At 45.1% G+C, this 13,266-nt stretch overlaps 1 protein-coding gene across 1 annotated transcript in view; it reads left to right on the forward strand.

Moving 5' to 3' along the window:
* sorcs3a (sortilin related VPS10 domain containing receptor 3a) overlaps positions 1-13,266 on the forward strand; it is a 448,560-nt gene that overhangs the window by 406,045 nt on the left and 29,249 nt on the right. Inside the window, exons 18-19 of the mRNA XM_061274950.1 lie at positions 1,626-1,797; positions 7,783-7,969. Of these exons, the coding sequence (XP_061130934.1) occupies positions 1,626-1,797; positions 7,783-7,969 (359 nt within the window). The remainder of the gene's footprint in view (positions 1-1,625; positions 1,798-7,782; positions 7,970-13,266) is intronic.

Raw genomic sequence — 13,266 nt, forward strand, 5'->3', positions numbered from 1 at the left:
AACTTTACAATGTGATTGGTGGTGAACCTGGGGACGCAGTCGTGTGTCATCAGGGTGAACAGCAGGGGGCTCAGGACGCAGCCCTGAGGAGAGCCTGTGCTGAGGGTGATGACATCTGAGGTGTTCTGTCCGACCTGGACTGACTGAGGTCTGTTGGTGAGGAAGTCTAGCAGCCAGTTCCGAAGGGGGGTGCTGAAGCCCAGGCGTTCCAGTTTTCCCACCAGATGCTGTGGAATGATGGTGTTAAACGCTGAACTGAAGTCCAGGAACAGCAACCGCACGTGGGTGTTCCTCTCCAGGTGAGCCAGGCTCAGCTGAAGAACGGAGGAGATGGCATCCTCAGTAGAGCGATTCTTCCGGTAGGCAAACTGGAACGGGTCGACTGTTGGGGGGAGTCTGGAGACGATGTGTTCTTTGAGCAGCCTTTCGAAGCACTTCAGCATGATGGGAGTCAGTGCCACAGGTCTGTAGTCATTAAATGAGGTGATCTGAGGTTTCTTCGGCACCGGAATGATGGAGGCAGCCTTGAAGCATACAGGCACTGTGGCTTGGCCCAGCGAGATGTTAAAAATGTCTGTGATGACACTAGCCAGCTGACCTGCACATTCCTTGAACACCCGCCCAGGTATGTTGTCAGGGCCTGGGGCCTTACGTGGGTTGACTCTTCTAAAAGTCTTCAACACGTCGGCTGAGTCAAGGCAGAGTGCCTCCTCTTCCTGATGGGGAACAGATTTAACTGCAGGAGTGCTGTTTAGTGCCTCAAACCGCCCAAAGAAGTTATTTAGACCATTTAGGAAGTCAGCATCAACCTCACCCACCGGGGGGGGAGGGTAAGTTGTAGTCAGTGATCGCCCTTATGCCTTGCCACATGCTCCTGGTGTTATTGGCGTCGTGGAAAAAATCCTGAATTTTTCGACTGTGGCTTCGCTTCTCTAACCTGATGGCACGGTTCAAGTTGGCTCTCGCTGTCCTCAGTGCCTCCTTGTTGCCAGACTTGAAGGCTGAGTACCATGCTCGTAGCGTATGATGTACCTCCTCAGTCATCCAGGGTCGTTGGTTGGCTCGGGTGATGATGTTCTTAGTGGTGCTGACGTCCTCGGTGCATTTGTTGATGTAGGCTGACACAGTCATGGCGTAATCATCAATGTCGATCTGATTGTCATATGTTGCTGCTGACCTGAACATATCCCAGTCAGAGCACTCAAAGCAGTCCTGGAGTGCCTCCATGGCCCCCTCAGACCACACCCTCACCTGCTTCACTGTAGGTTTTGCGCTGATCAGCAGGGGCCTGTATGCAGGGATTAGCATAACAGATAGGTGGTCTGAAGAGCCGAGGTGGGGGCGGGGGGCTGCTCTGAATGCATCTTTTATATTGGTGTAAACCAAGTCCAGAGTGTTCTCTCCCCGAGTTGGAAAATCCACGTGTTGGTAAAAATGAGGGAGAATAGTCTTCATCTTAGCCTGGTTGATAGTTGCTCTCCATCACCTTTGTATTCTCGTCGTGCTCCAAATGCCTTCTTTCCATAGTGCAACACTATTCTGTGCAAACAGCATGACCCAGATGTTTTTCAAGACTGCATGTGGCAAAAACACAACTGAATTTAAACGTGTGTGTCTTTGTGAAGGTACCGTAAAGTGGTGTTAAATAACTGCACAAAGGGAGTTAAAGAAATGTACACAGCTCGAAAGCAGCAATGCCCTAAGAAACCTCCAAAGGGACTTTTGCTGACCACAAAAGATGGAAAACTGTCCGCCAATCTGGGCACTAATGTCACGTTCCTGGTTCATCTAAATGAGGTGAGAACACACGACACCAACACATGATAGATGTTTAGCTGTTAAAGAGCATGTTTCTTTGGATTGCTGTACTCCAAGCTGTTATGAATCACAAGATTAGACCATCTCTGATTTATTTCCCTTATGCCTTGACAGGAAAGTACTTTTAGCTTGACTGCTGACTGTGATGACCGCTTACCATTCTTGTTTCTTTGAGATTGATTTTAGTACTCACTGAGCCTGTCAATATGATCGTACCTTGAAATGTTGGGCATTATGCAAATGTCCAGGAACTCATCACAAAGCAGCTGTCCCGCAGGCAGGACGCTGGAAAGTTGAACTGTTAAAAAAAAAAAAAAGAGTTCCTGGAGATTTGAACAATGCAACAAACAATTTAAGATACAATCATATCTGCAGGGTCAATGAACTATTAAATCAGACAGGCACAAACACAAAAAAGCAGGAATGGTATAGAGTTCATCTTTTTACGTTGATAACATGGCTTAAATATTCCCATGAAAACTACATTTGTCAAGGTTTGCGTGGAGTTGAGTGCCCAAGTGCAGGAAGCAGGGAGACAAGGCAGGAGTGCTTTCTCGGGGAAAAAAAATCAAAAGAACAAAAAGACAAAGAAGTTTCTACAAGGAATCAAAAGCACAAGACAGCAGAAGGCAATACCAAATTCAGATCTAAACACCAAAAAACAGATCAAGCCTTTTTTAAAGTCCAGTATTTAAACAAACAGATCAGATCAGTCTTTTTATTGCATTCAGGCTGTAGATATTTTCATTGTCTATCTTCTTCCAGGCTCCATTTTGTTGTTGATTTACATTCATATTGAAAGAAAAGTACAGTATTTGTGGATTGTTTTGTGTCTGTACGTATTTTGATTCTGTCAATTTACTAACACTTTGTCGTGAGATGAATGAAGCATCAGCTCGGTATAAACACAATTAATAAACATAGAATGTTTTGTTCCAGCATAAAGTAATGAATGCTGTAGGAAAAACCCATTTAAACTCTTACTGTTGTTAAATTTTACATACTGGGCTGTTGAAAAATGTGTATCAATGAAAATAAATTCTTGTAGTTTTTGGTAACAAAATGAACACAAGTGACTGCCCTTTTGGAAATCTCAACATGTACTGGAATGCGCTACAGCCTTCCATCATCCTATTCAGGATTGTGGGGAGCTGACCTCTATCTAAAAGATAGGGCATTATGTAGTTTACTTTTTTTTTTTAACCAATTATTAATTATGATTTTTGTAATATCCTCTATCTGTCCCAAATATACATATGTATGTCCACACCTTTTGTTGAAAATAATATCACCATTCTATCTTCCCTAATGTATCAGCTACAGCTGCAAATAACTGGAAATAATAAAAATGGTCCGAACTCTCGTTTAGTATATATCTTTAGATGTCGAAGCCAAATATTTTCAGTCTACAGCAAAATTGCCTCACTATTCCAAACATTTGATTTGGTTCACACACAAACCTATACAACGGAAAAAAATGGCTCCAGAGCATGCTGCTGGATATTATTTAAAGGACATCTAGTTCTTGCTGAACAAGGTGAATGCATTGATGGACAAGGTGAATGCAAGATAAAATATCCTATTTAGTCTTCTAAAGCCTCTTCAGAGAGATTACGATCATGCAGCAGTTGGTCCGCTCTGTTAATTCCTATGGGGTTCTGGCACATTTTGAAACACTTTGTTACTATTGTCTGCCTGTTCTGTGTTCTGCGCACCACCTACACTTGGGATTTGTTCAGAAGTAAGATTGACTGTAATCTTCCCTAAAGAAAATGTTTGCTGAACATGCTAACGATCCATTCACAGTCACAATAGCAGTTAGAATGTGACGTAAACAATTTGCATTCAACTGTGACTTTGATAAATGCGTGTTTGTGTTTTTGTGTGTGTGTGTTTATGTGTGTGTGCGTGTGCGCTTGTGTGCGTGCATGCGTGCACTCGCGTGCGTGCCCGCTATAGCTGGTCATTTTAGCTGCATGCATTTTTACACTTACCCTTAAATGCAACGTTCAGGAAAGACAGTCATAGCTCATTTCAGTTGGCCTGCCACATCAATAAATTTGAAGAGGCATGTCTAGCTCTGGACCTCGATGACTGCTGTCCTGCCTGTTTTACATTTCTCCCTCGTTCAACACACCTTATTAAATGATCAGCTCATCAGCAGTCTCTGAAAGAGAACATAATGCCATACAATACATTTCACAATAGCGGTAGCTGTAACACCTTATAACACATTTGGGGCATTATAACACAAGAAAAGTAATTACACTAACCAATGGCTAGGATAGGGACAATATTACATGATAATGAGTGACATCTTGACTGGCCGAGCAAATATAAGGTTAGCCAATGAATGAACTAAAGAATGTGCAGTGAGGCAATAAACAAAGAAAAGACAAGAAAGTTGAGGCAAGGGGAATAAAGAGGATTTTAAAATAAATCCTGACTTGACACCATTCACAGCTTTAAATGTGATCTGATCATGTAGGTTTGACACACATTAGCAGATGTTGGCCTACACACATACCAGCATACAGACAAACACCTGAAGGATATTTAGAGAGATATTGGTTTTGTAATGTTTACTCAATGTCCACATATAGAGCAAAGCTTGGACACATTGTGGACAAAGCGGAGATAAGTGACATCAGAGGGACCACACCTGTTTGCATGCCATCACATTCCAGTTCTTAGTAATGTCTGCAGTGCCATATCTTTTTCACATAATTTTTTAGGTAATGACAATATCCCCAGAACACTCAACCAAACCTCTTCATCTTCACGCATGGAAAGACTCACACAGGGCACACATACACACACATACTCACTCATACATACTCTTTCTGCGTGCAGATCATCGCATAGTGCCAGATGTAAAACCCAGACGAACCTAAAAATTTGATTGAAGACATACACTATGCATAAATCATATGATAGGCTGTTGCATATTTAGAGTCCTGCACTCATGCATGCACACCCACTTTGATGATCAGCAGCCTAATAACAGAATTATGGTGGGATATTTTTGACCAAATTATTACTGAACACATGTAGTACATTTATGTCTGTTATGACTCATGTAATGATGTGGTTTTTTTCTGTTGCAGTATTTGGGGGCAGCTTGGTAGCCAGTGTCTTAGGCGAATATGGCAAATCTCTAATCATTAGGATTTGAAGACATCTTTAATTCCTTAAAGGCCTTTCATTTATCTTATTTATCATCATGAACTAATTTATATAAAATAAAGCTTAGCCCCTAAATCCACCAAAGGGCAAGACGCCCCTGAAACGAGCAGTCCAGCGGTCGGCCCGAGTGCCAAGCATTTGAACAGCAGAGCCCATCAGGTGGATGAACCTGATGCCCGACAGGCAAAGTCGGTCCAGTGGGCAAACTGGACGCCAAATGAAAAGCGCGTGACACAACCGTTCAGGTGGGTGTCTTGGACGCCAGATGGGGGATGGGCTCGGCCACAGCGCTCGTACCGCTGGGACGAGGGCAAATGGCCGCTACAAGTCTCAACCCACCGAAACAAAGTCAGATGGCGTCCGCAGGTCTCGACCCGACGGAGCGTGAGCAGGATCTGGAGGTGTTCAGAGCTGCAAGCAACAGCAGTCGCAGTGTCAGAACCGCAGGCAGCGGCAGTCGCAGAGCCAGAACCGCAGGCGGCAGCACACAGAGTCAAAACCGCGGGCAACGTGCGGGGAGTCAGAACCACACGCAGTGGAGTTCGGAGTCAGAACCGCGCGCAGTGGAGTCTTAGAATCAGAACCGCGCGCAACGGTATCAGATGGTGTTCACAGCCTGGTGTTGCCAGAGCGAGGTTGAGTGATGGCTGCTGAGTTTCCCCCTCCAGAGGGCTTATGTATGGGAGCGGAGCAGGAGCCTTCCTCCTCCGCTTGAGATTGGGGCTGCACTTCACATTAGCGGTGGCAGGTGACTAAAAGAATCAGAGTAGCAAAGTCCAGGAACATTTGGCGGGCCATTTGGACCATTACCAATGACAAAAGTGTACCTCAACCATGCATACTATGATGCTGACTTCTTCAATGGGCTGAATGACTTTTTGGGAAGGTTGGAGTAACTAAATAACAGTCCTCCTGTCACGGGAAGGCACCCTTTCTCACCACTGCTGATGTGAGGAGGTCTCTGAAGGGACTCAACATTCTGAAAGCTCCTGGTCCAAATATTCCTAGTCAGGTGCTCAAAGAGTATGTTGACATCCTTGCTTGTGTTCGAATGGCCATTTTAACATTTTACTGAACCAAGCCAAAGTCTAAGCCTGCTTTGAGACCTCCTTCATCATCCCAGTGTCAAAGAAATTCACCATCTCATCCTTCAATTTCTTCTACCCCGTCGCACTCACACCCATCATGATGAAGTGCTTCAAGAGAATAGTGAAACATTACATCCCCTCTGTGCTCACCCCATATTCGACCCTTCATATTTTGCCAGCTGGCCCAACCGCTCTACTAAGGTCACCATCTCTTCTATTCTTCACTTGAGCCACACCGTGTGGAGAAAATAAAAACTCACACGTGAATGTTCTTTCTGGGATGCTGTATCAAAAAGTTGCAGATTACTGCAGTCATAATATATTCGCTTTGTAACGCCAATCAATTTCTCTTTTTCTGTGGTACAACATTTAAATAAAACTTTGTCATAACTTATATTTTGTCACACACTTTACCAAAAAAGTATGTTTCTCTTTCAGAAATGAGCAAATTAAATTGTGTTAAAATGCACAAAACAGTTACATTTATCCTGCCTGGTCCAGAGCTTCACACCCCTCAACCTTTGATCATTTAATTTACCCTGTTGATAACTTCTGAAACAATATTAACAACATACAGTTTACACAAGTCTAGTGCTTTACAAAAATGATTATGCTTCATCCATCCATCCACTTTCTATAGCGCTTGTCCCCACGGGCGTACTGGAGCCTATCCCAGCAGATACCGGGCAGTAGGCGCCCTGAACCAGTTGCCACCCAATCGGAGGGCACACAGAAACGAACAACCATCCGCACTCGCGCTCACACCACGGGTTTGGAGTGCTCAATCAGCCTACCATGCATGTTTTTGGGATGTAGGAGGAAACTGGAGTGCCTGGAGAATACCCACGCGGATACGGGTAGAACAGGCAAACTCCACACAGCGAGGGCCGGAGGTGGAATGGAACCCACACCCTCCTAACTGTGAGGCGGATGTGTTAACCAGTCCACCACTGTGCCGCCCGTGATTATGCTTTGGTAAACATAATTAAACAACTTTTAATTACTGCCGCCATTTAGCGTTGAGAATGGGTATAATGTCTTGACCCCGAATGTAAGACGACCCCCACTTTTTCAGTCTTATTTAAATGCTAAAAACACCGTCTTATATTCGGCCCAATACGGTACAAAGATTTAATCAGCAGAATATTTTTTGCTCACTGAAAAGCACAGCAGAAATAGTGCTTATTTTTATATAGTACAACAAATACTGTATTTGATCTTGTGAGGTTAAATGCTGCTTTTTTTAAATGTCTTTATGTGTCCACATATACTGAAGCTGAGTACCTCATCTTATGCTGTGAGTTGCTTATGAAGAGCATTTAATTGCATCTGCAATATGCCACTCACATGTTCTTTGGTTTATAGTTTGTGTTTTTTACGGTGTAGGTACCAAATTAAATCACTGATGGAGAGCATGGCCAGTTCTGTGTAGGAATTCTATGTCCCTCAAAAATGACCTACGGTTGTCTTTTTCTGGGTGTGCACATGTCAAAATAGATTACATGTCACATGTGTCACAAACATTTCTCCCATTTCACTTTCAACAAGTTATTATGCCCTCTGTAATGTCTCAATAAATGTGCCCCTGAAGTATACACATACTACTACAGTGTCCTTCAACACAAAAGATAATATACAATAGCATTTTATTTTTAATTGTGGACCAAATAACATTTGTGCTGTCTTTCAGGGCGATTCTATACGGACAAACATCCAACTAGATTTTGGCGATGGCATAGCTGTGTCATATTCGAACCTCAGCTGGGCTGAAGAAGGCATCAAACATGTCTACAAGTCTGCAGGGATATTTTGTGTCACAGCTTTGGCTGAAAACTCCCTGGGTTATGACACAACAACACTCCATCTGCATGTCACGTGTAAGTGTCTACATTGTCCAAAAGTATATCTTTGCTCTTGCACATGTAAAATCTACTGAATAAAATGAGTCACTTCATGAACACCATAAAATCAAATGAGGGATTAGAAATTGGTTTTATTTCTGTTATACTGTAGTTCATTTAAAGCGAATTGTGATTCACTGGAATTTAACTGTTGCTATTGTGATGGAAAAAAAACAATTGGAAAAAACATTACATTGATATTTTCATTAAATCAGCATTAATTTAACTATAGATTAATCCCACAGACTTCACTCAGTTAAATTTCATATACACAGTTGTATTTATTTTAATTCTAATGGAGGAGTAGTTGTCCTTGACTCATGTTAGAGTGGTGCTCACTCTAACTTATTTGCAAGAACCACACGGGAGACAGTTTGCCCTTTGAGCACTTGCAAGTGGAGAAAACGTTCGTCACTGTGCATACAGCGATGTTCGAACAAAGTCTGACTTTGGACTCTTGCAAGAGAGTATTGAGAGTAAAGGGTGGTGGTGAGAGTGGACAGGTTTGGTGAACCCCTGGCCTCTGGTCAAATCAGATGCACTTGTACAAGTGTAGGTACATGTGTATGCACTGCAATTGTGTGGGCACTCCCCGCATTCCGCTGACGAGTGGGCAACATTTGTGCCATAATTCCTCAATTTAAAAGTTTTATTTTGAATCTGTTTTTAATTTGGAAAAACAAATCCGCGATCTAGTGAAACCGCGATACACAAACCGCGATGTAGCAAGGGATTATTGTAAATTGAACTGCAACTGACGAGTCCGACGAGAGCGGCGCGGCACACACGCGGCGCACACGCGGCGTTGTTTACATAAAGGACAAAGGATTTGATCGATGAATTTAATGACGTGGAGTTACAGAGATAGTTTGATAAAATTGTTTATAATTGTATGGGCCTGTGAAATAAATTTAACTGCAACTGACGACGAGTCCGATGTCAGTGGCGCGCCGCACACGCGGCGTTGTTTACAGAAAGGAAGACAAATTCGATCAATGGATTTAATGATTTGAAGTGACACAGATGATTTGATAAACATGTTATTTGTGTTATAGTTATTTAAATAACTGTTAATGTTACATCAGGCCCGTTCTCAGCTCCATGTTTGTTTTTATGTCACGTTAGCATACCGTTTGGTTTAGCCCAGTCATGGGCAAACTACGGCCCGCGGGCCACATCCGGCCCATGGGGCCGTTTAATCCGGCCTGCCAAACCTGAATAAATTGTATTACCGTTTTTTTCCATGTATAATGCGCAAAATGTAACAAATTTATTGTCCTAAAACTTTGGGTGCGTATTATACATGGGTACAACAATTTTTGAAGAAAATCTCCCTCGAAATAAAACTCACCTTTTTTCTTGTTTGTTGTCAATCGCGCATCGCATTCAGCCATCCTGCCCAACACACTTAGTCAGTAAAATTCATAATTGACGACACATTGTTTGATGCGATGGTGCAATCCTTGATGGTGTGTTATTGTCAAATATTGTTTGTTTTTTAATCTCCATCGCAGACCGGAGATCATACGGAGGCCGCCATGACAGTATGTGCTGAACCCAGTGGCGTAGCCAAGCCGGGGCGGCGCCCCGGTTGGGACTCCCTGCGCCCTGGTTGAAAATAATCGAGCTTTTTCGATTCTTCATTTTCATGCCGTTTTTTTCTTTCAGTCTGGCGCGAATGTGCTTGCGCGATTCTATTTGCGCAATGTTATCCATTCACCCTTTGCCTCCCGGACCCGGATGTTGTTTTAGCGATCAGCGGACGGCGTGGGTGATGTTCGATTTTTTTTTTTCCTGTGGGCGCGCGCCCCTACTGGAAAAATTCCTGGCTACGCCACTGGCAGAACGGATGCGCAAGACACGTCAGCTATATAAAGAGCGAGACTTCAGTTCTCTACCTATGTTGTCAATCGCGCATCGCATTCAGCCATCCTGCCCAACACACTTAGTCAGTAAAATTCAAAGTAAAATTCATCCTCAAATTCAAGATGATATATTTGGTCAGAATGTTTGCCATTTGATGTGATTTCACCTCATTAGATAAACATATTTCATAAATCTGACCTGGAGGCGCTGGAGTAATGGAAACTATTATTCATAATAACAGTGTCGTATATAATGAGAATCACTGATAGTAGTTTTTTGGTGAAATATTTTTTTAATGCTGTGAATAAATGCATTTGTTTTCAAAAAAGCTTTTTTTTTAATATCCATGCTTTATTACCTACTAGAAGTACCTTTACTACCTACTAAAAGTACAAACCTTTTATGCAATGACGTTTACATGTCGTTTCTATTACTTCACACAAACACAGCATCCACATGCCCTCCTCCTTGTTACCGGGGACTTCAACCATGCCTCTCCTTCATCCACGCTTCCAACTTTCAGCCAATATGTCACCTGCAGTACCAGAGGAAATAAAACACTGGACCTTTTTTATGCCAACCTTAAGGAGGCATATACATCATCCCCCCTCCCCCCCCTTGGAAGATCTGATCACGATCTGATCCACCTTCTCCCCCTGTATCAGCCTCTGGTGCACAGGCAACCAGCAGTCACCCACACCAGACAGATCTGGTCTGAAGAATCTCTGGAGACTCTTCAGGACTGTTTTGAGACCACGATGTGGGACGTGTTCTGTGAGGACTACAGGGACGACATCGACGGTCTCACCAGCTGCGTCACGGACTACATTAACTTTTGTGTAGACTCCACCATACCCACCAAAACAGTCAGAGTTTTTGCAAACAGCAAACCTTGGATCACCCCTGAGATCAAAGACCTGCTCAGGGACAAAAGGAGGGTCTTTAAATCGGGAGACAGGGACTTGCTGAAAACGGTGCAGAGGGACTTGAGGAAGAAGATCAGGGAGGGGAAGAGCAACTACAGGAAGAGGATGGAAGACCAACTGCAGCGGGACGACGTCAGCGGGGTCTGGAGGAGCCTGAACACCATCTCAGGACGTAGCAACTCCAGACCTGCGCTGGACAGGGATCAGGAGTGGGTGAATGACCTGAACCGGTTCTTCAACCGGTTTGAACAAACATCCACTCCTCCCCCCACCCACCCAGCCCTGCTGCAACTTCCCCCGACTGGAGCCTCTTCTGCTCCGAGGACTCTCACCTCAACCCCGCCCCCTGCTACACCCCCTCCAAGACCCCCCAGCCCATTCTCAACTCCACCGAACCCACCAACCATCCCCCCTGCAGCCCACCCCACCCCACCCACCACCCCACCACCCAGCATGGTGCTCTCCACAGCCCAGGTGGAGAGAGTACTGGCCAGGCTCAAGGTGAAGAAGGCGACGGGTCCAGATGGCATCACCTCCAGGCTGCTCAGATCCTGCTCCGGGCAACTGTGCGGGATTGTGGAGCACATATTCAACATGAGCCTGAGGCTGCACAGGGTACCACAGCTGTGGAAGACGTCCTGCGTGGTACCAGTGCCCAAGTCATCTCGCCCCAGTGACTTCAACCACTACCGGCCGGTGGCCCTGACATCCCACCTGGCGAAGACCCTGGAGAGGCTGGTCCTCCACCACCTGCGCCCCCTGGTGAGCTCCTCCGCCGACCCCCTGCAGTTCGCCTACCGGCCGAGCATCGGGGTTGAGGACGCCGTCATCTTCCTCATGCAGAGGTCCCTGGCTCACCTGGAGCGGGCTGGAAGCACTGTGAGGATCATGTTTTATGATTTCTCCAGTGCCTTCAACACCATCCAGCCAGAACTGCTGGGGAACAAACTGCACCATGCTGGAGCCTGCCAGCAGCTGACATCATGGGTCCTGGACTTCCTCACAAACAGACCGCAGTTTGTGAGGACAGGAGGCCGTGTGTCTGACACGGTGGTCTGCAGCACAGGAGCTCCACAGGGGACCGTCCTGGCCCCCCTCCTCTTCACCATCTACACAGCTGACTTCACCCACCACACATCAACCTGCCACCTCCAGAAGTTCTCGGATGACTCCGCCATCGTTGGTCTCATTAACAACGGAGACGAGACGGAGTACCGAGAACTGAATCACAGATTCGGGGACTGGTGCCGGCGGAACCGCCTCCAAATTAACTCTGGGAAAACGAAGGAGCTGGTGGTGGACTTCCGCCGGCGCAAAGTCCCCCCCTCGCCGGTGAACATCCAGGGAACGGACATAGAGATTGTGGACTCTTACAAGTTCCTGGGTGTTCACCTGAACAATAAACTGGACTGGACTGTTAACACTCAGGCCCTATACAAGAAGGGCCAAAGTAGACTCCACCTGCTGCGCAGACTGAGGTCCTTCGGAGTGAGGGACGGCCTCCTGAGGACCTTCTATGACTCTGTGGTGGCGTCCGCCATTTTTTATGGGGTGGTCTGCTGGAGCAGCGGCATCACTGCAGCGGAGAGGAAGAGGCTGGACAAGGTGGTGAAGAAAGCCGGCGCTGTCCTGGGCTGCAGTCTGGACCGGGTGGAGGTGGTGGGGGAGAGGAGGATGGTGGCTAAGCTGTCCTCCATCATGGACAATGTCTTCCACCCCCTTCATGAGACTGTCAGAGCCCTGGAGAGCTCCATCAGCGACCGGCTTCGTCACCCACGATGCACCACCGAGAGGCATCGCAGGTCCTTTCTCCCTGCTGCCATCAGACTGTACAACCAGGCCGACCATCGTAGCTAACGGACAAAATAACATGCAATAACGTGCAATAACCATATGTGCAATGACACTATGTGCAATATCTGTCTACCTCACACTCTTTTACCTGCTTTCTTTGCACTTTTTTGCACTATTTTTTTATCTAATATTTTTTTTATCTCCACTGTATATTGCCAGTATTTTGTATACACTGTCCATATTTTTTTTTATTTATTTATTTTTTTTTAATTATATATACCTTCTACTTCTTAAAATCTTTACCCCCTTCCCCGCATGCGTGTGTGTGTGTATATGTTAAGTGTACTGCTGCTAACACAGGAGTTTCCCCATTGAGGGAATAATAAAGGATTATCTTATCTTATCTTATCCATCTGCTCCTGGTTCGGCCCCTCGGTCTAAATTTATAACCAAATTCGGCCCGCTAGTCAAAAAGTTTGCCCACCCCTGGTTTAGCCTGTTGTTGCTGGTTCATGTGGGTTCTTGGTGTTGGATTTTGTCAAATAAATTTCACCCAAAATGCGACTTAAACTCTGATGTGACTTATACGTATATATTTTATTGTATTTTTATTGTGCATTTTATGGCTGGTGCGACTTGTACTCCGGAGCGACTTTAAGTCTGAAAAATACGTAAGTTTTGATTCAA

Source organism: Syngnathus typhle, linkage group LG3 (assembly GCF_033458585.1).
Source record: "Syngnathus typhle isolate RoL2023-S1 ecotype Sweden linkage group LG3, RoL_Styp_1.0, whole genome shotgun sequence".
Lineage (NCBI taxonomy): Eukaryota > Metazoa > Chordata > Actinopteri > Syngnathiformes > Syngnathidae > Syngnathus > Syngnathus typhle.